The 21,091-nt window shown below is 63.2% G+C and overlaps 2 protein-coding genes across 7 annotated transcripts in view; one reads left to right on the plus strand and one right to left on the minus strand.

Annotated features, from left to right (window-relative positions):
• The first annotated feature begins 209 nt into the window (after positions 1-209).
• Positions 210-10,899, plus strand: NFKB2 (nuclear factor kappa B subunit 2). The gene is given in 25 exon segments (XM_056352289.1): positions 210-306; positions 2,995-3,188; positions 4,086-4,130; positions 4,690-4,768; positions 5,225-5,265; positions 5,368-5,466; positions 5,661-5,812; positions 6,428-6,534; positions 6,678-6,836; positions 6,943-7,047; positions 7,195-7,280; positions 7,407-7,493; positions 7,495-7,546; positions 7,625-7,744; positions 7,851-8,033; positions 8,204-8,345; positions 8,484-8,598; positions 8,796-9,003; positions 9,092-9,261; positions 9,405-9,507; positions 9,646-9,866; positions 9,988-10,057; positions 10,145-10,317; positions 10,396-10,507; positions 10,608-10,899. Coding segments are annotated over 24 exon segments (2,793 nt in total). The 5' UTR covers positions 210-306; positions 2,995-3,143; the 3' UTR covers positions 10,727-10,899.
• A 110-nt stretch (positions 10,900-11,009) lies between these two features.
• The window catches only part of PSD (pleckstrin and Sec7 domain containing), a 47,564-nt gene continuing 37,482 nt past the window's right edge, over positions 11,010-21,091 (minus strand). For all 6 annotated transcript variants that reach the window (XM_056352284.1, XM_056352285.1, XM_056352288.1 and 3 more), the window contains 7 exons: positions 17,482-17,525; positions 16,028-16,206; positions 15,249-15,319; positions 14,518-14,675; positions 14,060-14,204; positions 13,272-13,415; positions 11,010-12,986 (listed from right to left, as the gene is read on the minus strand). In XM_056352284.1, the coding sequence (XP_056208259.1) occupies positions 12,747-12,986; positions 13,272-13,415; positions 14,060-14,204; positions 14,518-14,675; positions 15,249-15,319; positions 16,028-16,206; positions 17,482-17,525 (981 nt within the window). In that variant the 3' untranslated portion in view covers positions 11,010-12,746. The remainder of the gene's footprint in view (positions 12,987-13,271; positions 13,416-14,059; positions 14,205-14,517; positions 14,676-15,248; positions 15,320-16,027; positions 16,207-17,481; positions 17,526-21,091) is intronic.

Here is a 21,091-nt window from a genome sequence, read left to right on the forward strand (position 1 = left end):
GGCTGGGGTCTCGGCCACTGTGGGGCCATGCTCCGCGGGGGGCGGGGGCGAGGGGCCCTGCGGGTCTGGGGGCCAGCCGGGACCCCGCGGCTCGGCCAGGCAGGTGGCGGTCGAGCGGATTCCCCCGGGATGCGGCAGCCTGGAGTCGCCCGTCCCATCCCGTCCCGTCGGGGGGTGCCCCGGCCCCCTGCCGCTGTCCCCGCCGGGGCGGAGCCGCGCCCGGGAAGCCCCGGGAGGAGGAGCCGGGCCGGGACTTTCCCGGGGCCGCGGCCGGGGCGAGGCGAGGCGGCCGCGCTGGGGCTGGAGGTAAGTGGCTGCGGGGAGGGCGGCCCGGGGGCGCCGGTGCCCCCTTGGCCGGGGGGAGCGCGGCGGAGCCGGGGGCCTGGCGGGCAGCGGGCAGGGCTGCTTGCATCGAGGGGGGGTCCCGTGTGCTCGGCCCCGGCGCGGGGGTGCTGAGCCTGGCCGCCCGCGGTGCGCAGCAGCTCCCGCCCCGCCGGGGCTGAGCGCTGGGGCGGTGGGCGCCGGCGGGGCGGCTGGGGGGCTCGGGGGTGCAGCGCTGGGCGCTGCCCCTCCCTGCTGCGGAGCCTGCGGCCACCGGTCCCGGCCGCTCCTGCGAGGGAGAGGGTGCTGGGGGGCACCTGCTGTCCTGGCGGGGGAGCGCAAAGCCGGTCCCGGGCTGGTGCTGACACCCAGGGGCAAGGTGCTTATTTTCTTGTCCCAGCGCTGCCGGAGCCCCGGCCGGGGGCTGCTAACTGCCCCCACGGGGGGGCCTGGCTAGCTGCCCCTCAAAAGGGCTGCGGACGCAGGGGAAACCAGGGAGAGAGACGGCAAGAGCCCGGCTGGCGCGGAGGGGTTTTCTGAGGGCACAGGGTGACAGCCCGAGCCAATGGTTCATAACGCAACAGCAAAGCGGCTGGTGTGCCGGCCCTAGAGGAGAAAAACCAGATCAGTGGGCGGCTGGGGTTTGCCAAAACCACCGTGGTAGCCACCATGGGAGTAAAGGCATCTTACACTGAGGTACAAGCAGCCTCGGTGCAGGCGGTCGGGAGGGGAAGGCTTGGGCAGCTTTTGGGGGCGGGGGGCTCCTCTCTGCCAGGCTTGCAGGTTGACAGCTCATTTCCAGGAAGGATCTCAGGACAAAGTCCCTGTGAGCGCTGTGCAAGAGGGACTCGGCAGCCTCTTGCCAGACCCTCGGCAGTAGCTGTTTGGGCTCCTGGGATGGAGCAGAGCACAGGGTTTATGCAGAAAGCAAAGTCAGGTGTTTAGGGCCATCATTTGCAGGCATTAGCAGGCCCCGGGGGAAACAAAATGTGCAGGGAGTAGCATGTTAGAGGAGCAGCCGGCTGGGTGGCTGGAACACGTTAGCTGTACACCAGGGTGGCTGGGAGCAGGGCAGTGCTCGTGCCACCGCCTGTGTCCCTGCAGTGCCCTTTCCCATGGCTGCTGCGGACGTTTCCCTCGGGCCGTCAGGGCATCAGCTCTGCAAGTCAGCCGGCTGTCATGGGAAGAAAGAAAATAGCACCTGCATTACTAGGTCACGTTCAAGGAGCTGCAGGCACGAAAGAATGGCTTTAACACGCGCCGCTTGCCGGCGGCTGGCCCTTAATTGAAGCAGGCTGGCTGGCACGGGGAGCTGCACCATCCAGCAAGGCTGCTGCAGAGGTGCTGTGCGCCGGGGCAGGAAGCTGGTGCTGTGCCAGGCAGTGTATTGCGGTCAGGGTGCTGCTCTTCTCCCTACCCCCGTTCCCAGCAGTGCCTGGAGAATCCTTCCTCAGCCCTAGGAGGGTCTGAAGACAGGGAGGAATTAGCCCAGCAAAGGGGGGCTGCAGTGTGTGTGCAAGCCTGGGGTCCGGGCCAGGCGCACTGGGTAACATGAAGCAGGGGATGCTGCCGGTGGCAGGAGAGGGAGATGGGTCCCCTTCTGGGTTGTATGAGGGATAAAAGCTGAGTGTGCTATGGAAAGTCAGGGCTCGGGGGGCCTGAAGGGCACAGCTGCTCACCACAGGAGGCAGGACTTAACCTCGAGAGCAGGTTGGAGGTTACTTTTCCAGGAACAAGGAAGCAGGTAACAACACTCCAGCTCTGCTGGACCAGCGAGGTGGGCTTCCTCTAATGTGCACTGTGGAAGTGCGCAGGCATATGGCCAGCAGCCTCCTGAGCAAGCCTGAGCTGTGGGGGCTGGGGAGATGCAGGCACGACCCCATGATGCTCCTTAGTCATGCTGTTTGCTGCAACAAGTGGAAGTGTCCAGGGCAGCGATAAGTGAGCTGAGAAAACCCCTCTAGAGGGCATGGGGCTGACGGCACTGGAGAAGGGGAGCTGCTCTGTTCAAGGGGCACAGGCTGGTCTTCTGCAGCATCTTCAGCCCTGGGCTCCCCCAGGCAGGCTCAGTGGGCAGCATTTGAGGTGGCTGTGCTTTGCATACTGAGGAAGGGTGTTTGACCCCTCCTTCACCTCTCTGGGACATCTGTGCTAGCAGATTGATAGCTGACTGGTGGTAGCAGGCTGAGGTGCCCAGGTGGGATGTCCAGTGGAATCCCGACAGTGTGTGCTGCTTTCCACAGGCTGGCAGGGGGAGTTCCATGCTCCCTGGCTTTTGGAAGCTCCTGCAGAAGGGCAGGAGGAAGGTCCTACCTCATTTTGCGGTGCTGGATCTCCACCTTGCACCCCGCCACTGCACCTGCAGACCCCTGGGACCCCACGTGCTGGGGTGACAGGCCAGCCAGGGAAAGCCTCAGGCCCCAGGCCGCAGGGCAGCCCCTTTGGAGGACTTGGGTGGCTGGAAAATCTCCTTGAAAATGCTCTTTTCAGCTTCTGCAGAATATGAGTCACGCACGAGTTGAACAATCCCCTTCCTTCCCCTCTTCTCCCACACACCCAAAATCCCCTGAGCAGGACCTGCAGCAGCCACTGATTCAGAAATTCATGGTACGAGGGCACCGCAGTCACATACAGGTTGGGGTTTTTTTCTTTTTTTTTCTTTCCATTGCTTAGCAAGGAGAAATGCGGAGCAAGGGACGGTGCCCGGAGGCTCTGCTCTGATCCTGCCCCTTTGCTAGAAGGCTCCGGTGGTTTCCGAAGGTCAGGCAGACGACCTTGACCCCAGCAGGACCCCCGTCTGGGTAGCCGGCAGTTCCCGCACCATGCTGGGGCTGGATGGGTTGCTGAGACCAGCCGCTGCCCCCTCTGTGAGTGGGGCGCGCTGCCGCGGGGGGCGGGGGCCTGCGCCTCGCTGGGGCCGGTGGGGAAGCGCCCCCGTCTGGGGCGCCGGGAGATGCGCCCCGGGAGCGCCGGGGCTGCGCTTCGCTCCGAAACCGGGCGCTTCCTAGCGGGAAGGAGGGAATGGGGGCGCGGGTGGGAAACGCCTCTCTCAGGCCCTCTCCGCAGGCAGGGTGCAGGGGCTGCCGCGTAAGTGGGAACCGGGGAGCCCGAGAGCACCCCTCTGGGTGCCTGGCAGGGGTCTGCGGGGTCCTGGAGAGCTTCCCCCAGCCGGGGGGGGACACCGGGCTCTGGGGCAGCTGCTCCTGGTTGGGTTCGGGGGGGCTTGGAGGTGACACCCCCGTACGGGAGGCGCACCCTCAAGGTGAGGTGATGCGGGGTGGGGACCTGGGGGTCCCAGGGCTGCAGCCAGGGTTGGGGCAGGGTCTGGGCGGCTCCAGCCACGCGGCACGGCAGGTCTTGCTGGGAAAGGGCGCGGTGGCGGCTCAGCGGAGACCGGTACTTGAAACTGGGGGGTGGGCAAACCCCTCCGTGCGCCCCCCGGGGGGGAACTCGGGGCACGGGCGCGCCAGGGGTGCCAGGCAGGGGACGGGCCGCCAGCATTTCCAGCCCGCCCGAAGCCCAAAACGCACGGGCGGGGAGCAGGCGGGCTGTGCCGAGCCCCGCTCCGAGCCTGGCCGTGCCGTACCGAGCCGTGCCGTGCCGTGCCGAGCCGTGCCATACCGTACCGAGCCGTGCCGCCGAGCGGGGCGGGGCGGTGACGTTCGGTCCCGTCATTTCCCGGCTCGGCGGGGTTTCTAGGGACTTTCCGGAGCGGCGGTGCCTTCCTGCCGCCGGCCCCGCTCACTCCCGCGCTCTCCCCGCAGGCCGCCGGCCGGCCCCGCGCAGACATGGACGAGCAGTTCCAGCCCGTGAGTGCGGCCCGGCCCGGCCCGGTTCGGCCCGGCGGGGAGGCTCAGCCCGGCCCCGGCCCCGGCCCCGGGGCTGGGCTGGGCCGGGCCACTGCCCGACCGCTCGGGTGGCGGGGGGAGAGGGGGGCTGTGCCCGTCCCTTCGGTGGGCGGTGGGGAGGGGGACTGTGCCTGCCCCCGGGTTGGGCACTGGGAGTGCGTGTGCCTGCTCCTGGGGTGGAGAAGGGGGTCTGTGTCCACCGCCAGGGTGGGCAGTGGAGGGGTCTGTGCCTGCCCCCGTGGTGGGAGAGGGGGCTCTGTGCTTGCCCCCAAGGTGGGCAAAGGGAGGGTCTGCTGGTGCCCCTAGGAGTGGGCAGCGAGGTGTCTGCACCGGCTCACCCCTCTTCCCTGGGAGGGACAGGGGTTCCCTGCCTGCCCCCCCCCCCCCAGGTGGGCAATGGGGGTCTGTGCCAGAGTGCCCCCCCCAGGGTGGGAGATGGGGGGTCTGTGCCTGCCTGCCAGGGCAACTGGGGATTCCAGCCCCTACACACTTATCACTCATCTTCCTTCCCCTCGCCCAGTGCCTGGATGGGATTGACTATGATGACTTCAATTTTGGCTCCCACATGATGGAGCAGAAGGAGCCGCTGATGGAGACGGGTAAGGGCCCCTCTGGCTGTGCCCTCCCGGGGGTCCCTGGCTACAGTGGGGTTTCCCAACAGGCTGACTCATGCCCTGTAGTTCCCAGCAGCACCCTCACTGGCCCCACTGTGGGCTGGCTGGGAATCCCTGCCCTGTGCCACTGGGACGGGGTCTGTTCAGTCTGGCCCTGCTGCTTCACCTACCAGGGACTTGAGGTGGGGCTGTGACGGGTTCCTGGAGGCTCCCCAAGTGCCAGAGCATTCTCTGGCCCTTCCCTCCTCTCCCTGCCACTCTGACTGCCGCTGCTGGCTAGGCTCTGACAGCAGAGGGGCCAGGGGCCCTGAGGACCCCCCTGGGGTGAACAGGGGTCACCTCACTTTCAGCACCGTCCCTGTACCTCCAGCATCCTTACTGGGAGCATGTACTTTGGTTATTCTGTGTTTCTCACCGGTGCCTCTCCTCTCTGTCCTCCAGTGGAAGGTCCCTACCTTGTCATCATCGAGCAGCCAAAGCAGGTAAGGATGTCACGCAGGTAAGGGTAGGTGTAGCTGTCACCCTCTGCTCTCATGGCATCAGGTTTGGACCACCCTTGGCTGACCCCCTCTTTGCCTCTGCAGCGGGGGTTCCGGTTTCGGTATGGCTGCGAGGGCCCTTCGCACGGGGGGCTGCCAGGAGCATCCAGTGAGAAGGGGCGCAAGACCTATCCCACCGTCAAGGTGAGCACTGGGAGGGTGCTCTGAAGGAGGGAGGGGAGATGTGTGTTGAGCTCTGTGTGTCTCGTGGCACTGAGGTGTGGGAGGGCTGCGACATGAGGGGGGGGTGGCTGTGGGGAGTGGTAGCAGGGGTTTGTGGAGAGTCCTGCAGATTGCCGGGTTATTGTGCCTGATCCCCATCTCCTTTCTCCCTGCAGATCTGCAACTACACGGGGATGGCCCGGATCGAGGTGGACCTGGTGACGCACAGCGACCCTCCCCGTGTGCACGCCCACAGCCTGGTGGGCAAACAGTGCAACGAGGCTGGCAACTGTGTTGCCATCGTGGGACCCAAGGATATGACGGCTCAGTACGTGTGAGGGAGACCCGAGGTGGCCTCTTGCCCACGCCGGGGGGTGGGGGTCTGGCTGCAACTTTCAGGCTGGCAAGGAGAGGGGGTTAGTGCATCCAGGAGCTGGGTTTGCTGGATGGGGCCAGGGGTGGGTTTAGGCAAGGTCATGGGTACAGCTCTGTCCCCTCTGAGCATTTTGCTTGGCTCTGGGTCCGGCACGTGCAGCTTGTTCTGGGCTTCTGTCCTTGGGGTTGCAGCTCCCTAGCTTCGCAGGTGACTTCTGAGGCCAGCCCGAGTCATGGGGTTATTCAGCAACTACTGCAGCTGCTCTTACACATCCAGCCCTGGCTGCTGGCTCAGTCTGGTCCTGTTTGCATGTCTCCAGCACTCCTGGTCCCCCCGCTTGGATTTGTCACCTGCGGGAGGCCGGAGTTTCCCAGCCAGCTCTTTCCTGGGCTCCTTTCCTCTCTGGTGTGGTTGCTGCGCACCACTTTTATGCCCTGCGCACATTGCCCCCCTGCTGCCTGAGTGTCACCGCTCTGTGCTTTGCTCAGCTCCTTTCTGGCCACAGGAGCCTGGTGCCCCCCAAGCCAGCTACTCCCAGATCCCAGTGGGATCCCTCTTCTCCTCCAGATTCAGCAACCTGGGTGTGCTGCATGTCACCAAGAAGAATATGATGGAGATCATGAAGGAAAAGCTGAAGCAGCAGAAGATGCGCAACAGGAGCCACATGCTGACGGGTGAGGGCAGCCTGGGAGCTCAGGGGATCTTGCACCCCGAGGTGGCAGCTGGGGGTTAGCATGGCACTGGGAGGGGGCATGTGGCGTACCCTGGAGCCCCATCCCCTTGCCTAGCCTGACAGTATCTCCCCCTGCCCTGGCAGAAGCGGAGCTGCGTGAGATCGAGCTGGAAGCGAAGGAGCTGAAGAAGGTGATGGACCTGAGCATTGTGCGGTTGCGCTTCACTGCCTACCTCCGCGACAGCAGCGGGAACTTCACACTGGCCCTCCAGCCCGTCATCTCAGACCCCATCCACGACAGCAGTGAGTGCAGGGCCGGGCCGGGGAGGGGGTGGGGCAGGATGGGCGGAGGAGGAGAGGGATGCTCTGTCTGCCGTATTGGCTCCCAGCGCCTCCTCTTGCTCTGCAGAGTCCCCAGGAGCTTCCAACCTGAAGATCTCACGGATGGATAAGACAGCAGGCTCTGTGCGGGGAGGGGACGAGGTCTACTTGCTGTGTGATAAAGTTCAGAAAGGTAAAAGCTGTTCCCTCCAGCCAGGACCTTCTGGAAGGGGGCTGCAGCAGGAGCCATCTGAGGCCCCTGGGTGGGCAGGGGTCTGCGGCCCCTGGAGCGTGGCTGGGGCAGGGGGACAGGTGGTGCCAGTGTCCCTTCTCTCCCCAGATGACATCGAGGTGCGTTTCTATGAGGATGATGAGAACGGCTGGCAGGCTTTTGGGGACTTCTCCCCCACTGACGTGCACAAGCAGGTATGAGGGAGGTGAAGGGGCGTCCTGCTGTGCCACGAGGCAGACGGGTGCCCTGTGTGGTGGGGGAGCCCCATCCCTAGCTCCAGGGAGGAGCGGGACCCCCACGTCCATCTGTCCTGCCCGCAGTACGCCATCGTCTTCCGCACACCCCCCTACCACAAGCCCAAGATCGACCGCCCTGTCACCGTCTTCCTGCAGCTGAAGCGGAAGCGGGGGGGGTGACGTGAGCGACTCCAAGCAGTTCACCTACTACCCCGTGGTGGAAGGTGAGCCCCCCCCAGCAGGCTGGCGTGCCCTCTGCCGCCAGGGCTGCCCCTCACCCTGCTGCCCCTCTCTCCCCACAGATAAGGAAGAAGTAGAGAGGAAGCGCAAGAAAGTTCTGCCTCAATTTCCACAGCACTTTGGTGGGGGCTCACACATGGGGGGTGCTGGCGGCGGGGCTGGGGGCTTCGGTTCTGGAGGAGGTGAGTGGGGATGCGTCTTCCCCCTCCCTGCTCAGGCAGCTGCAGCCCAGCCCTGGGGGCTCCCCACTTCCCTCTGGCCTCACCTGCCCCCCTCCTTGCTCTGCAGGTGGGAACCTCAGCTTCCCCTACTCCCCCGGGCTGGCCTACAACAGCATCTACTCGCCTGGCCCCCACCCCGTGGGAGGCTACCAGGGGGGTGTGCAGATGAAGGGCCCTGAGGCAGAGGGTCCTGGGAGCGACAGGCAGGCGCCCGCGGAGAGCATGTACTGCAAGGAGCTGCAGAAGCATGGTAGGAAGGGGCTACACTGGAGCAAGGGCTGGGGGGTGTTGGTTGGGAGAGGTGGCACAGGTTGGGGACCTTGCGGGGCTGGGCACTGCTCTCCTCCATGCCCGGGGCGGGATGCAGGAGGGTGGATGGGGCTGTTGCTCTTGGGGGTGACGTCCTGCTTCGCCCCCTAGCCCAGCTGTGCCAGCTGTGGATGCTGGCGCTGGCCCGTCGCAATGCCCATGCCCTGCTCGACTACTCAGTCACCGCTGACCCCCGCATGCTGCTGGCGGTCCAGAGGCACCTGGCTGCATCGCAGGACGAGAATGGGGACACGTGAGTGCACGAGGGCTTGGGGGGGGGAGAGCATGGGAGCCTTGTTGGCCATCAGAGCTATCAGGGGGGCTCCAGGGGGTGGGAGGTGGCAGGGAGAAGCGTGGAGCTGAGCCAGGGGCCATCCCACTCTCTCTGCAGGCCTTTGCACCTTGCTGTTATCCATGAGCAGACAGCTGTGATCAAGCAGCTAATTGAGGTCATCATTAGCATCCCCAGCCAGCAGATCATCAACATCTCCAACAACCTGCAGCAGGTACAGGTTTCCCAGAGCAGCTGGTTCTCCTCTGCGTGGGCCTCACCCCCATCTCCTGGTCCTGGGGGCCCCCTTTGCTGCTCCTGCTGCGGGGAGGCTGCAGCGTTGAGCACAGTGCAGCCCTGCTGGCCAGGGTGGTGGTGCAGGACTTGGCTCCTCCTGAGAGTGCTACTGAGGGGGTGCTGCTTGTCTTGCAGACGCCGCTGCATCTGGCAGTCATCACCAAGCAGCCCCAAGTGGTCCAGCTCCTGCTGCAAGCTCGTGCTGACCCCACCTTGCTGGACCGCTATGGCAATTCCCTGCTGCACCTGGCGCTCCAGGCTGGCGATGAAGAGATGCTGAGGACACTGCTAGCCCATCTGGGCTCGGCTGCCCCTTACCTGCTCCGCCTGCCCAATTTCCATGGTGTGTGGGGCTGGGAGATGATGGGAAGTTGGTGGTGCCATCCCATGGGCTGGGCTGGAGGGCTGCTGAGCCTCTGCCTCTGTTGCAGGCCTCCTGCCTGTGCACTTGGCTGTGAAGGCAAAGAGCCTGGCCTGCCTGGACCTGCTGGTCAGGAAGGGAGCAGACGTGAACGCGGTGGAGAGGCAGGGCGGGAGGACCCCGCTGCACCTGGCCGTGGAGATGGAGAACCTGAACATGGCCACCCACCTGGTGAAGAAGGTACAGGAGGGCTGGCGGGCTGGTGGTTGTGGGATGGGGATGGGGCACAGCCCTGGCAGAGGTCAGGGTGTCCCTTGTGGTCTTGAGGTAACGGGGTGGGCGGGAGGCAGCCTATCCTCACAGGCTCACGCCTTTCTCCATAGCTGGGAGCAGACGTCAACAGCCGGACTTTTGCGGGGAATACCCCCCTGCACCTGGCTGCGGGCCTGGGCTCCCCCACCCTCACCAAACTGCTCCTCAAAGCTGGTAAGGTGCTGCCCTCCCTCGTCTCCCTTCCCACCCCCGCGGGGCTGCCTGCCTCGGGGGGTGCCCGTGGGTAGGGGTCTGGGCAGACCCCTGGGCCAGCCCTCCCTTTTGGGGGCTCAGTCCACCCTTCCCTGACAGGGGCAGATGTGCTGTGTGAGAACGATGAGCCTGTGTCCTTGTCTGAGGCCAGCAGCGACACGGATGCCGACCCCGAGGAGCAGGAGCTGGCCATGGAGCTGGGGGAGCCAGCCCCCACCGTGGCATGCGTCACCAAGCCCGAGCCCCCCGCAGAGGGGCGGCAGGCAGAGCAGAGGCAGCGCCGCTGCCACACGCCCCTGGACCTGACTCGGAGCCAGAAGGTGCATGGTGGAGCAGGACAAACCCCTGGGACCTGCTCCTGTGAGCATGCCCATGTCCCTCCGTATCCCGGGACGTGGCTGGTGCTTTGGGGGATGCTGACATCCGTGTGTCTGTCTGCAGGTGCGGGAGATCCTGCTGCAGGCATCCCAGCAGGGCCCTGAGGCAGAGCTGCCTGCTGCCCCCCGGCCAGGTGAGCAGCCCCTCTCCCCCCAAAAGCGCGGGCACCCTGCGGCCTCAGGGCTGGGCAGCGTGTGATGGGGGCAGCTCTCCCGCGCAGGGAAGGTCCTGTCGCTGGACAGTGAGGCACTGCAGGGGCTGGAGCAGCTGCTCAACCAGGACTGCAGCGGGTCGGACTGGATCGAGTTGGCCAAGCGCTTGGGGCTCTGCAGCCTAGTGGAGACCTACAAGGACACCCCCTCGCCCAGCGTCAGCCTCCTGCGCAGTTACGAGGTCAGTGCCTGGCCAGGGTGCCCCTGTCCCTCCCCGCCTGCCTGGCTGCTGGCCCTGCTCAGTGCCCTCTCTCTGCAGCTGGCGGGGGGCAGCCTCGAGGGGCTGCTGGAGGCCCTGGACTCCATGGGGCTCCGCAAGGCTGTGAGGATGCTCCACAAAACTGAGGCCCTGGAGAAGCTGCAAAGCACAGGTACAGGGAGTGAGGGGGGCTGGGGGGTGTGTGTGTGTGTGGTGTCCCCTGCTGCCCCCATGACCCTCAGTCGCTGATGGCATCGGGGCTTGCTTTGCAGAGCTGAAGGAAGACAGTGCCTACGGCAGCGAGTCAGTGGAGGAGGAGGTGCCCACGCTGGCCCTGAAGCCGGGGCAGGGGGGTGAGCTGCCCCACAGCCAGCAGCCACAGGTGCACTGAGGGGCAGCAGCCCCCACGCCTGCCCAGGGGGGCCACATCGCTGCCCACACAAGTGCCTTCTGGACTTGGGGTCTGGCTGCCTGGACTCAGGGGGTATGGGATGCAGCCAGCTCCTGCCCCTCTCTGCTCTTATTTAATGGTCCCTTTTCTGAATAAAGGGACAGTTTCCATTAGCCTTTGCCCTCCCTCTCTCCAGCCCTGCCCTGAGCCAGCGGGCACTAACCCCCTCCCTCTGCCCTGAGCCCCTGCCTGGGGCTGGGAGTCCAGCAGCAAGGAGGCAGCTGCCAGCCCCCTCCTCAGCACCCCTCCATGTGGGGGCTGTCCTCAGCCGTGGGGGAGAAACCACGGTGCACACAAGAAGTGAAGAGCGAGTTTTACTTCAGTGACCGAGAGAAGAAGCTGTACAAAGGTTTTTCTCCCCCGAGCCACCTGGAGCAAGGGGGGAATTTTTTTTTCTCTCTCTTTTTTTTTTCTTTTTTTTTTTTTTTGCAATAGGCTCAAAAGAGCAGAATAAAAAGTTTGACACATTCGCAAAGTCAGTGCTGAAACCAGCTGGGTCCTGGGCGGCCAAGAGCAGCATGTTTGCCAGCCCCCCGCCTGCTGCCCTTCCGCGGTCCCTGGACCCCTCCCTGCACACCCTGGGCACTCCTGTGCCACCTCGCACCCGACAAGCATCCTTCAGCCCACCCCGGGGTGGTGAGGGCTGCCTCAGCCTGCCCCTCACCTTGGCACGGAGGGAGCCCACAGCCGAGGAGGGGGCTGCACCACCGCTGCTGCAGCATGAGAACCTCGCAGCACTGCAGGCCGGGCTTTGCTGGCAGCCTCCGAGGGCCCCGTGGCCTTGCCTTTGAGAAGCAGCACAGGAAGGTAAGCTGGCTCCAGCCCATACGGCAGTGAGGACCCCCAGCTTCAGGGTTCACCTCCCCCCAGGAGTACTTACCCACTGCTGCCCAACATGCCCCAGGTACGATGCTCACACCCAGGCGGTGCAAACAGGACTGGTCCAAGCTGCCGGGGGGGTCAGGAAGCATTGGTGCATCAGCCCCCTCATACAGCCACAAGTGCAGCAATGGGTGCTGCCATCCCAAGGTTGTGTCCTTGGTGTCAGTGGGCACAGGGCTGTCTCTCTCTGAAGGGTTACTGGTGCCCAGCTGGTGTGGGGGAAGAGGCAGCAGCACACACAGGAGCCCGTGCTCAGCTTGCTGCAGGGGGGTGGCGGGGAGGCTGGGTCTCCCCCTAAGTCCATGTAAAAAACCTCCTACCCCAGAGTGCAGTGCCTACAGGACATGGCTGGATTTGTGGTTTGTTTTTTTTAAACAGTTCCCCAAAAGCATCAAAAGTAGGCCCCCCAAAAAACAACCCTCCCTGGTGGTCAGCTTGATCTGGTACTAAAAAGTGCAAAACTGTATCACAAAAACTGTTCAAAAGTTGTAAGAAAGCAGGGAGGGTGCAGAGGTGGCTGGGCTGGCAGGGAGGGGGGCCAGGTGCCATCACCCTGGCTCCCCTGGCTCCCAGTCCCAGGAACAGGGACAGGCCAGGGCTTGGCCCCCTCCCCTCTGCTCCCCCTGGCACAACGGAGCTGGAGAAGTGGCCGCTGGCTTTGTTTTGCTGCATTTTTGTCCTGTTTGTTTTTTGGTGTTTTTTTTGTTGTTTTTTGTTTTTTTTTTTAAAACCACTGAAGAATTGAGCCTAGTGGGTGGGTTTCAGTTGTTCGCCCTCCCCAGGCTGGGGTACTGGGTCCTGCAGCCAAGTGCAGGACAAGGAGGGACAGGAACAAGTCTGATGGGGCTGACTGTGTGGCAGCTCCCATAGGCCAGGACTGGGGACTGTCCTGCTCTGCCACTGTCTCAGCAGAGGGGCCGTGGCCCTGCATGGCTGGTGCTGGTGGTCTGGGAAGGGCTGTCAACCCCCAGCTCATGCCACAGATGGACGGATTCATGCAGGGTCTCGGCAGGCATGTGGCCTCTACCTTGGTGCCGGGGGGACAGGAGCTGCAGCGCAGGTGCCCGATACCCCTTGCCTATGACTTCTGGGGGTGGCCAGGGGGCTGGCGGCTGGTGCGCTCCGAGATGTTGCGCTTCACCTTGGTGGCTGTGCCAGAGGGCTCTGCATTGAGTGAGGGGCTGGAGCGAGATTTTTTCAGGCCGTCATCCTCCCCGCCTGCTGCGTCAAAGAGGGTAGACTCAAATGCTGCCAGGTCCTCGGAGCCGGCCTTCAGCTTGGCCCGCAGCAGCATGGCATAAGTGCCATAGCGGGATTTCTGGGGAGAACAGTGCGGCAGAGAGGGGTCAGTGAGCTGGGTGCTGCCCCTCAGCCAGCAGCCCAGGGTGGGGGGATGCTCATGATCCCTCCACCTGGCCAGCATCCCAGGACAGAGGGGATGCTTGTGGTCCTGGACCATGGCAGTGCACAGTGCAATTCAGCCGATGGGGACTGGGGGTGTCCCATCACTCAGGATGGCCAAGCAGGCAGGGGCAGAGGGGCGGGGGGCAGAGGGGCTGGGGGCAGAGGGGCTGGGGGCAGAGGGGCAGGTCTCCCAGCTCACCTCAAACTCCAGGTATTCTTCCTTCTGCTTCAGCTCCTCGTACTCCTTGCCCTTCACCTTCTTCTCTGGCAGTGAGGAGCGATGCTCCAGCAGCTCTGCTGACATTGTCTTGAACTTGGTCTCATGGCTCTTCACCTGCTCCTCCTGGGCAAGGGTGGCATCACGTCAGTGTCCTGCCCTGCCCTGTGCTCTGCCGCACCAGGAGCATGAGCCAGTTGGGGCCAGAACAGTTTTTTTTCCCTCCTAGGTGCAGCTGGGATCTCAGCTTCTGCTCCTGGGTTTGTTTGTTTTGTTTTTAAGAATGGCAGGCAAAAGCACAGGCCCTTGGGGGCAATCTGCTCCTGCCTTGTGGGGAGCTGACTGCAGTCTTAAAGCAGAAGAATTTAATCCCCTCTAAAACTAGGCTGCTGCTTTTTTTTAATCCTTTCTGCTCTATGAATAACTGCCCTGGCACGCGTGAGCACCAGCTAATCCCCCTGGCCGGTCGCCTTTCAAGGTCCTGGCCCTGGCAGGACCCTGCAAGCCACAGCATGGGACCGCGTTCTCCTCCATGATGTGTCTCCATTGCCTGTCTCCCATCCCTACCGCTGGAACAAGGTCTCGCCACCCACCCCCAGCCTCAGCACCCCCTCACTCCATATCTCCCTGGCCATGCTCCCTTGGCCCTGCACCCTGCTGGGATGCAGCTGGGTGTGTGGCACCACACAGGTCCCTCCACAGGGGACCGTGCCACCAGCAGACCCCGGGGTCTGTCCCCTGCTCCTGGCTGCGCCCACACCCTGGCCCACCTGGGACAGCCTGGTGCAGGAGCTGGGCAGCAGCGGGCGGCTGAACTTCTTCTGGGAGCCGATAGCTGCAGGGAAGGGGGGTGCAGAGAACATGGCTGCCACCACGTTGATGCGCGTGATCCATGAGTGCATCTGTTCAGGGTTCCTGGGGAGAAAGGCCAAGCCACATCTGGGCTTCAAGTGGCACTATCTGTGTCACAGACAGAGGGATCCCTGCAGACAAGATCTGGGTCCCCCAGCCTGGCCCTGGGGCTCTGCTTCTAGTGACTCAGGCCATGGCGAGCCCACCAGGCTGGGAAGAGGAGCCAGGCAAAGCACAGCGCTGACACCGGGTCCCTTTCTTCCCAGAAAGGGCCAGGACAGGAGAGCACAATGTGGCCCCATCCCACCCTCTGCTCCAGTCAGACAAGCCCCTGTGCCCCAGCATGGGACTCAGCCGGCGATCCTGGGGGACTCACTGTGCTTGGAAGAGGAAGACCCTCCAGTCAGCTGTCCTGAGGTAGAAGACATTGGGTCGCTTGCTGTAGTCAGATGCCCGCGTGGCAAGCGAGTGGTGGATGCTAATAGCATTCTTCAGCTCTTCTTCCACCAGTGCCTTCCCTGGCTTATACTCCTCCTGCAAATCACGGGGTGTTTCAGAGCCGGCTTAGGGATGCACCCCACTGTGAGTCAGCTCTATGAGGCCGTGGGAACTGCAGGCAAGCACTGGCAGTGGGGGGGGCTTGGAGATCACCCTCCACCAGGCTGCGGTGGGCTCTGCCTCCAACTCATGCTGCACCATGGGGAGACACTGCGCAGTCTGGGTGCACAGCTGGGCAACAGCATGGTGGCTGTTCCCTGCTGCCCTGCAGCGTGTATACCTGCAGGTAACTGGATGTGAAACAGCCCCCCCACCCTAGGTAGAGACCTTGGGGTGTCCTCTCTCCCCAGCCAAGCCCTCACATGCAGGGCCCTCGGTCAGCAGCCTTTCGCTGCCCAGGCTGAGCCTCAGCAGCCCGGGAACAGGGATGCCACCAGGTCTGCAAGCAATGGCTCAAGAAGGCACGGTGCTGAGTCTGCTTAGGGCAGGCTTTGCAATGCTGTGCACTGCATCCCCTCTCTTGCTGTTGTAGGGACTGCTGTGACCTCCCCCGGGTTGGGGACAATCCCCCTCCCTGGCACAGACATGGGTGGCCCCGCTGCTGCCTACCTTCTGCAGGTAGAGAATCATCCCCTTCAGGATGGCGTGGAAGGGCTTCCAGCCGCGCTTCCCTCGGGGTGCTGCCAGGGAGGAGAGAGCAGCCCAGACATCAGCCCCAACGCCAAGCAGGGGGAAGGCATCCACCCACCCCTGTCCTCCTCCAGCCAGGCCTGCCATGACACACACGTCACCCCACCCCGGGGATGGGTGCCACGCCAGGACTGTCCCCATGCACCTGAGCCCATGCTGGCCACGTGGCTGGCAGATGGTGTTGCTGGCAGGGGGGGCGCCTGGCGCCTGCTGAGGCCAGCACCACTGCGCTCCCCGCCTCGCCGCCCACCCTGCCACTCAGCTTCACTGCTGCCTCCCTGCTCGGGGACAGGGATGGGGATGAGGCGGTGCTGCCTGCCAGGTAATGCTGGCTCTCGATCTAATCAGATCAAGGCAATCAAGGCAGCATTAGATGGCCAGGGCTTAAGAGGGGATTTTAAGGTGGAAATGGCCCAACCAGCAGCAGCCCACTGTGCGACCCCTTCCTTCATCCCTGCCATCCCATGGCAAGGGTGTATCCCCTGGGGAGCCCACCCCACCCTCCCTGCCTGCCCCCTTCCCAGCTGAATTTTGCCTGGCACAGCCAGCCAGTCAGGGGCCGATGCTGGAGGCTGGCATGATGCTACAGTTTGATGTCATATAGTGACTTCTGCCCTGCTCCCCACTGGGTTTCTGGAATGCACCAGTACCCACTTGCTCAGCATCCCCCTCGCCCCTGCAGGCTCCCAGGCACCTACTTTTCTTGCAGTCAGGATCAGCGTGGATCTTGCGCACTAACAGTCCATGCTTGTAGGTTGCAATGCTGGAGTCTTGGGAGAAGTCCAGAAAGGGGTTACTACAGCTGCTGATGCGCTTGATGGACTTCGGGTTGGGGTCTGCCAGCTCCGAGAGGGACTTTCTCAGTTCCTCTTCATCTCTGACAGGCACAGATTGGGGTGGGGAAAGGGTCTGTTGCCTCGACGGGGACAGCAAGCACCAAGCCTCCCACTTGCCAGTGCCACTTTTAGGCCTGGCTTCTGAAAGGGAGGCCAGGAGCAGCAGACCAGGCTGAGCAGTTTGCCATCACCGTGAGCAAGCATCACAAACCCAGCCATGCCTCTGCGCCTCTGCTCCTCTAGGCAGCTGTGGTGCTGCCTGGCCCCTCAAAAGACAAGGCATCGGGGTGTCTGTTGCTGGTTTGAAGGGGGGCGGGCAGCCCCAGGAAGTGAGGAGTCTTTTTGGACAGGGCTGAGACTGATGCCAGCCAGGCTGATGAGCCAAGGGCCATGAAGGAGCAGCCCCAGGCACTACCACAGCCCCCTGGCCTGTGACGTATGGGCTTGCAGGTCCCCAGCAGGCAGGAGAGAGGGTCTAAAAAGAAACCCCCCTGAAGAGAGACCCAGGCTGTTGTCCCCACACCTCGAGGGCAGCAACCGGACTACAGGGCTCAAACCCACCAGCAAAGGGCTGCAGGGACGCGGCGGTAGGGAGCCCTCGGTGTGGGCAGGATGCTGGCAGCCCTGGTGGCAAGCTTCCCTCCAGGTCACAGCCCCGGTGCTGCAGGCAGGCGGGCTGCTGCGGGCAGGCTGCACCGCTGCCGCTCCCCCCTCCGCGCAGGAAGATGTGGGAGCCCAGAGCTGCTGCCTCCCCCCTCCCTCAGACCCGCTGCTAATTAAACCCCTCAGCATCTGCCGGTGTCTCCATGGCAGCAGCCCGAGCCATTGGCTCAGCGCTGGCGGTACCGCCGGGCTGATTAATCCCCGCAGCGCGGGCCCTGCCGCTCCTGCTGCGGGAGATGGCAGCTGTGGGTGAGGGTGCGGGCACCCTGCGGGGCCCTGGCACAGCCACGGCCCCCCCAGCCTGCCCGCTTCCACCCCAGGCACAGCCGCCAAGGCGTGAAGCAACACCAAAGCCACGGGAGCCGGCCTCCCCCCAGGGTGCCGGGGATGACATCCCGGTGGAGGTGCTGAGGGCAGCCAGGGGTACACCACCTGCACCCCCGGCCCACCCCAGCCAGCCTGAGCTCCCTCTCCCGCCCCCATCCTCGCAGGAGCACCCATCCTGCAGTGCCACTGCTGATGCAGCCTCTGGGGCAGAGCAATGCTGCAGCGGGGCAGGCAGCAGGGGCAAGGAAGCCTCCCCCCTCCCCATACCGGCCAGCCCCGCTGCCCACCCAGCACCGGGCGGCAGCATCCCCTGGAGGGATACTCACATGGCCCACTGCAGCTTCTCGTTCTTGATGGAGCCATACAGAGCCTGCAGAGAGAAGAGCAGGGGGTCAGGAGGAGAGCGGTGCTGGGTCAGGGGAGCTGCGCTGGGGGGTGCAGGGGGCATGCCAGGACAGCTCAGGGACACTGGAGGTTAAGGCAACCCCAGGTCAGTTAATCTCCTGGCTCGGCCAGCCAGCTGACCTTGCTTCAGGGCTACAGACACCTTCTCCTGGGCACCACAGGACCTGCAAGCCCCCATACACCCCAGGCACAGACTGGGGATGGCCCTGGCTGCCTCCTCTCCCTCTCCACCTGCCCGTGATGGTGGCACAGCATTAGCAGCATGATGGCGAGGTGCACCAAACATTTCCAATTGCTTGGGAGAGCTGCTTCTCCCCACACCAAGGTGTCCCAGGCTGGCCAAAGTGACAGCCTTCAGGAGACCTGGGCCACAGGATAGCAAGCTTTCAGGCCAGACTTCAATGGTGCATGTTGGCACCCTGCTCAGCAGGACCTCAGCCTGCTCCAGGGTCCCCAGCAGCTCCAGGTCACAACACACCACAGCCAGTGACCCCCCTGCCATCAGCCACCTGTGCTGGGCTGGCAGAGATGGGCTCATGGCAGCACCTGGCACGCTGCCGTGATGCAATGCTCCCGTGGCAGCACATGTAGGCTTCGGGAGAGACTTCAGCGCTGAGCTGGCCCTGGACCTGCAAAGCCACCATCACGCTGTCACTCACCAGGCCCTCAGAGGACCTTGTGGCTGGTAGAGGCAGGATGGGTGTTTGCTGACTGCTGGGCTGCTGTGGCTTGGGGTGGCTGAGGTCTGTTCCTACCCCCTCCCCAGCATTCCCCAAGCACCCTTCCCTCCCTGGGGACCCAAACACCACCGAGCTGAGCAAGGCAGGACCTGCTGCCTGCACCTCAGCACAGGAACAAGCAGAGCCCCCCTTGCAGCAGGATGCTCCAGGGCCCCACTCCCAAGTGTTTCTCTGGCCCGAGCTGGGCACCAAGCCAGAAGCACTCAGCACAGCTCTGCAAACGGGGAGGCTCCAGAAAGGGTTTCAACACGGCGCTTGCAGAGAGCTTCAGCGCAAGATCTGGAAGCCATCATCCTTGGAGGAAAATAATCGAGTCTCGCACAGGCTGTTCAGGCAGCTGTCAGCATCCATCACTGGGCCGGAGACTGCTGCTGGGAGACCTTGCTGGTGGCTGAGAAAGTACAACTGGAGGCGTGCAGGCGTGCGGGAAAGCCGGCCAGCAGGCAGGCCCCAGTGGTGTCTGGGGAAGGGACATCCATCACTTCCCCAGGAGGCGCGGCGGCCAGGACGGAGCAGGGACCTTGTTCCTCTTGCACTTCCCCATCAGGGAAACGCTGGGACAACACCAGCTTGCTTCTCAGAGGAGGAAAAAGATCGCCCCAATCTAGCGGGCGGAAAGCAGGATTCAGTTGTCTGCTGGGGAGACAGGAGGCTCTGGGCCTCAGCACCTGAAAGGAGATTAGACCCCAGCCCCATTTGTGCAGCCCTAGCGCTGGAAGGGCAGAGGATGCCAAGGCGTGAGCAGAGGGTACCCACCAGCGGGGTTGGCAGCAAGGCGGCCGGAGGAGCACAGGTTGCAAAGGGACCTAGAGAAGAACGTGGTGCAAAAAACCCCAACACAATAGTCCTGTAGAACATAACCTGGGAGCAGAGCAGGGGTAGAAGCAAGCGTGTCAGAGGACTGCAGATGACAAGGAGTCACCCCAGGAAACAGGAAGGGATCTTAGTCACTGCCAGGGATGCAGCTGAAAGATGCTGAGAAGCGGGGACTAGAAACTGCAGAAAAGCTCCTTGGAAAGAGCAGGCAGAATGGGATGTGTGGCTTGGCTTCCACCCAGCTCAGTGGCAATACAGAGAGGGGTCAGCTCCCTCTCCCCATGGAAGGGAGACACGAGCCAACTAACAGGGATTTTGGAGGGCAGGACGAGGCACCGCACCAGGGGGGACCACAGCCCTCAGGCCCCCAGCCCCACACAGGGGATGGCTGCTCAACACCAGGTGAACGAGCCAATGGCAGAAGATGCTCGGGGAGTAGTTCTGGATGGCACAGTGCTGGACTGGAGAACAGTCCAGCAGAGCACCACGCTACAAAAACCTGGGCCCTGGGGCTGCCGGCGAACACTTCAAATGCTGAACTGCCTTGTGGCTTCAAAAGGCTCCAGCCGCTCTGCTACAAGCCCTGACAGCATCCCACAAACCCGTTGCAGGCAGGAGTTGCCAAGTACCCCCACCTCAGAGATGGCAGGGATTGAGAGGGCAATGCAAAGCTTTACGTCTACGCTTAAATCCTGCCAAGACTCTGCTCGGCTAAACACCAACCCCAGCCAACACCGGTCTCAGGAACAAAGCTGGTGGACTCAGCCCAAGTCCTAGCTGAGCAGATGCACTCCAGCCACAAAGCCCACCCCGCTTTTCTGGCCCCATGGCAGTACCACCACCCATTAGTCCACTCAGCTCTGCACTCTTTGGTGCGTGGACCATTTCTGCTGGGGAAGCACAGGCAGTGCAGGCTCCTGACACTCACAACCATGCCAGCAGAGACCAGACGCACCAGTTTCACTGCTCAGCAGGTCCCCCTCTCCAGGATGTCTTTGCGCCGTGGATTCATTCCCCCTGGGCTGAAAGGATGGCACCTCTTGGCACCTCTGAGCTTGCAAGCAGAAAGCAGGGTGCTGGCCCGATGCTGCTGTGGCTAACCCCATGCGTGGCTGGGTTTGTCATCGATGGGTTATGAGCTCACCGCTGCAGCATGCCAGCCAGCCAGCTCTGCCCTAGACGTGCAATGCTGAAGAGACCTAGAAATACAGTGTCCCAGCAGGATTTCCAACTGAATCAACATCTGTCTTTGGTGCCCTCCCTTCCGAAAGCCAGCTGAGAGGATGCCCCTGAATCCAGCTCTAGCAAATGTCTCCAGGAGGGGTGCAGGCTGCACTGGGCAAGGGGCAGATGACTCTGATGCTCCAGCCCAGCCTTAGCGCCAGCCCCTACACAAGCAGGGCGGGGAGAAGACATCCCCCTTCAGGTCCTCAGCTCAGAGCAGACCAGAGGGGAGACCCAACGCTGGTTCGGGGAGCCAGGCAGCAAGCTGGCCTGGGCCTGGGCACTGCCTTGACAGGACCATACCAGGGCTGTAGTCCAGCACTCAAGTAACAGGGGAGGGTTAAAGCAGGAATGTAGGCATTCTGCAGACCGTTTTAACCCTTTCTGGGGTGCCTCTTTTACAGATCATAATTCTTATGAACGCATCCCCTTTCCAGTCTGCAGGTTCCTGTGCTAAGCAACAGTGCTCAGCTCTCAGCGCTGCAAGATGCCCTGTACAGGTCAAGGTTCCCCTTCCTCCTGCTGGCCCTGTGATGAGCCACAGCTGCGTAACATTCTGCAAGACAGGCTTCACAGCCACCAAGTGCCCTCCCTGCAGTCATTCTGCCTCTCTCCGTGCCTGACAGCGTTTCAATACAAGACCTCAATTACTGGTTCTCCCCAACTTTTCCTTCGCGAAGTATCTTTCCTCACACGCAGCCCCGAAGCTCTGTCAGATCCCCCAGACACCCAGACACCCCCCCCAGATGTG

The sequence above is a fragment of the Falco biarmicus genome, chromosome 9 (genome assembly GCF_023638135.1).
Source record: "Falco biarmicus isolate bFalBia1 chromosome 9, bFalBia1.pri, whole genome shotgun sequence".
Taxonomy (NCBI): Eukaryota; Metazoa; Chordata; class Aves; order Falconiformes; family Falconidae; genus Falco; species Falco biarmicus.